Source organism: Primulina eburnea, chromosome 17, assembly GCF_022965805.1.
Source record: "Primulina eburnea isolate SZY01 chromosome 17, ASM2296580v1, whole genome shotgun sequence".
NCBI classification, from domain to species: Eukaryota; Viridiplantae; Streptophyta; class Magnoliopsida; order Lamiales; family Gesneriaceae; genus Primulina; species Primulina eburnea.
This window is the reverse complement of record NC_133117.1, coordinates 6,955,215-6,959,459: the sequence shown is the minus strand read 5'-3', so window position 1 is coordinate 6,959,459 and position 4,245 is coordinate 6,955,215. Positions and strand designations below refer to the sequence as shown.

General features: G+C 27.2%; 1 protein-coding gene across 1 annotated transcript; it reads left to right on the top strand.

The window, feature by feature from the left end:
• Positions 1 to 3,339: 3,339 nt before the first annotated feature.
• On the top strand, positions 3,340 to 3,906 carry LOC140818181 (mitochondrial import receptor subunit TOM7-1). Its single transcript, XM_073178068.1, has one exon. It carries the CDS (start codon positions 3,399 to 3,401, stop codon positions 3,633 to 3,635), a length of 237 nt encoding a protein of 78 aa, XP_073034169.1. The 5' UTR covers positions 3,340 to 3,398; the 3' UTR covers positions 3,636 to 3,906.
• The last annotated feature ends 339 nt before the right edge of the window (positions 3,907 to 4,245 follow it).

The following is a 4,245-nucleotide window of genomic DNA, read 5'->3' as shown; positions in this document are numbered from 1 at the left end:
TTAAACTATTATTATTATTATTATGTAAAATTTTTACTTGTTCTTTAAGATTATCAATCTCTTTATCTAAATCCTGTATAGTAACTGGATTTTGTTGACTATATTTTTTCTGTAAAAGATTTTTTACTTCTTTCATAGAATAAGCTTGTTCTTGTTTAACAAGAATGTTATTATCATTGTTACTGGTTGAAGCAGTATTTTCCATTTGATCAATAATTGTAGATTTTAATATTGGATCCTTAATCATTTTAAGGAATTCTAAAATATTATTGTTAGTTAAAACATTAATATTTAAATCTTGAAATTGAGACATAAGTTTATAAAACTCATCATTTTTATTATTATTATCCTCAATAGGATTTATACAAGATTTTCCTTGTATACAATTATTGCATTCTTCTAAATCAGAAATATCTGATTCATTATCAATAATTTCTTCTGAATTATATGATTCTGAAGAATTCTCAGTTTCACTGTCAGAATTATTATTAGAATCCATTATTATTTTAAATAATGTTTCTTTTAGATTTTCATATATATCTAAATTATTAATTTTGTTTTTAGCCCAACATTGATTAGCATAATGTCCTGGCTTTTTAAATTTTCTACAAATTATTAATTTATTTTTAGCTTTATTTGCTTTTCTTTCAGCTTTCCATGATTCACGGATTTCTTTTCTTTTCTTTTTTCTATCTTTTTGTCTTTCAGACAAATGTCTTTTCTTATAAATTTTTTCATCCTTATCTTTAATTTTCTTCTTACCTTTATTAGGTAAGTCCATACCAAATTGATCACAAAATTTACCTAGTTGTTTTTTCTCTAGTAAATTATGTCTTTTAATTTGATTATTTAATTTTAATTCATTACAGAGAGCTAAACCCTCTTGAATACAAGTATTAATTAAATTACCATAAGTGTAATTATCATAAGAAATATTTATATCATCTTTTCTTAATACTTTTCTAACCCTTTCAGCAAATAAGAAAGGTAAGCCATCTATGAATTTAGCTTTCCAAAGACTATTATTACAGTCTGGAATCTCATAAATTCGAGATAAGAAAGTATCTTTATACCATCTAAAATCAGTAAGTGTTTTACATTTTAGATTACTTAATAAAGTTCTAATTTGTTCACTATTATCAGTGAATTTTCCAGTGAAATGTTCAATCATAGTTAATATTAATGTATATACTACATTTTCTGATTGAATATTATTTTCCATCTTTATAGAATTAAAGATTTCATCTTTTTGAGAATAATGTAAATAATTGTCCCACCAACCTTTAAGTTGGCCAGTAAATCCTGTTGTGATCATTTTAGCAATATTTTTATCAGTATTACCTGATGATTTACACACAGTACTATACATAAGCATTCTGTGAGCAGTATTATAAATTTGTCTATCACTAAAACCATCAATATTCCATTCATAAATGTTTTTCCCATTATAGCTATTAGCAAATATATATTCATTTTCTTCAATAAGAACATCCATGGGAGTAGGTTTATTATAATAATATTTAGATGTAGTAGGTCTATCAGCCCATTAAATTTTATTAATTTCTTCATCTGAATTATTTATTTTTTCTAATTTCTCAAACTCTTCATTAAGAGTATTTAAATTAAGATTTCTAAATTTTTCTTCTAATAATTTTTCTATATCAGAAACAGAAGATTTAAATTTAAAATCCTTAATATCAGGAGGGGATTGTATAGATGAAGTAGCAACAGAAACAATATTATTTTCTGGTTCTTCTATGTGAACATCTGGTTTTATTTTATTGATAGCTAAAATAATTTTATCAATACGATCTTTAAGAGAATTAATTTCTTCTCCTATAATCGTAAGATATAAATTTGTATAATTCTTTTTTTCAATTATCTGATTAATATGTTTAACAGTAATTTGTAACATATCATTTTCAAATAATTTTGAAAAAGCAGTAAAATTTAAAATTTTATTATTCTTTTCTATAATAAAAGATTGTTGAGGAGGATATACAGATTTTTGAATCTGTCCTGAAGAAAGTTTATAATTTCTTTCAAGAATACAAATATAATCTATAATAAATGTTTTAAAAAACCAAGGAACAAAATGTATTAATTTATTCTGGTTTTCACAATATTTATAAAATGTTGAAACAATATATTCAAACTCTTCTTCAGAGAAACTTTTAAAGTACCAATCTCTGAAAGATTCCCATTTGGGTAAATAAAATTCTGCATTGATCTTTGCTCTAGCAGAAGATCCTTTAGTAAAATCAATCTTTGGTTTACTATCCATTAAATACTAAAATTCATTTCTGAAACTGTATCAGTTTCTCTAACTTTTTGAAAGTTACTTTTATGAACAATATTATTTTGATTTATAATTAAATCATCTACTGTATTAGTAGATTCTAATTCTTCTCTAACTTGAGAAGTATATGCTCTAGAAGTTTGTGGTATATCTACCATATAATCTAGAGGAGAAATAAAAGAATGACTAGATCTTGATCTAATATAAACAGAAGAGGGTAATAATCTTCTTTGTTCATTATTAAACTGTATTTGAACAGATCCTTCATTATTTTGAATAATTGAATCAAAATTTACTTTAAAAAAATTAAAATTAACTCAAAATTTAAGTCAATCCAATAAACTAATTACATAAAAAAAATTAAAAGAACTTACTCGAGATGAAAATGAGAAAAAATTAAAACACAATTTTTCGTATTATATAGGCAAAGTAAGCGGATGCTTTCAAAACAGATAGAGCACATGACTTTGCAGCCTTTCATTACCATCCAATTATCAATAAAGAAATATCACATGACTTTGCTGCCTTTGACCATATTTTTAAATTGCATCGATCGACGATACAAATATATTTCTTTTAAATAATTAAGTTAAAATTTTCTTAACGTTTTTTTATCAAAAAAAAATAAATACATGTCTATCAAGTCACTTGCTTTTAGAAAGAAAAAAAAATATTATGCAAGTCACGCCATCTCATTTGGCATGACTTGCATTAAAAAAAATATATTATATAAGTCATGATATCTCATTTGGCATGACTTGCATTTAAAAAAATTTCCAAGTCACGCCTTTTTATACGTGAAACATAAAAAACTGTTGTATTTTTACTATATTTTATGGAATTGTTATATATCTTCCCTTAAACGGCTAAAAAGCCTCTAATATGTTACATAGGTAAAAATATTACGGTTAGTTTATTTCATATTTATTTAGGGTATTTAAAATTAGATCATATAAATAACCTTTTTATTAATTAAAATATCATATTTACATACTAATATATTTAATTAATTAATAATAATAAATAACTAAATCAAGGGCTTCTCTTTTTTCCCTTGTAATTTTTTCCAAACCTAAAAAGAAAAACCAGACGAAGACGCATGGCATCGAAGGTGTCCCTAAAGGCGGCGAAAGGGAAATCCGTCAAGAAGTCCGCAGCGGCGGACGAGGATGGATCAGCCGTAGCTGTGACGGCGAGGTTCGTCAAGGAGTGGAGCACCTGGACAATGAAGAAGGCCAAAGTCATCACCCACTATGGATTCATCCCTTTGGTCATTATCATCGGCATGAACTCCGACCCTAAGCCTTCGCTCTCTCAGCTCCTCAGCCCTGTATGAAATAATTTTACAGACTCGAGTTCGAATTTGCTCTACTATAAGTCTATACTTCACGCCCATTAGTCGATTTCGCGCTTTTGTTTTAGTTAGCCTTTTTGGTGTGGTTCTGTGGAATTCCGCGCGTTTTGTTTCAGTTACTGATTAATGCAATAATCTATGTTTATTTTTGTTTTATATTCTTTGGATTGGTATATGTCATGTGGTGTTTTAGTTGTATTTTCAAGAATTGAATTTTCTTGCAACGATGGATTCATTCGAATCTGCTTTCACATGATAAGTAGCCTACTCGGCTCTTTGCTGTTATTTTGTGTGGTTTTTATCATGTTCATGGTTTCTGGTTTCTGATTTCTGATTTGTTCAACTTGTGTGATTGAAACGTACTTATTGTCTGATCAAATTCAACATATTCTCAACCACTTTTTACTTTTAACCATACTGCTAATACCCCGCATCTGCTCTCTGTAAACAATGGTTTATAAGTTTCTCCCTCTAGTTTCTTGGATATGTTGTCGTTGCTTGTGCTTGGTTTAGTATCGATAGCGACTTATAAGAGCACCACGATCTAGCCAGTGCCACTACATAGCCCATCCTTACATTATAGATTGGATTA

Excerpts from the sequence above, each read along its gene's own strand:
- LOC140818181 (XM_073178068.1), top strand. The coding sequence starts at position 3,399 with ATGGCATCGAAGGTGTCCCTAAAGGCGGCGAAAGGGAAATCCGTCAAG.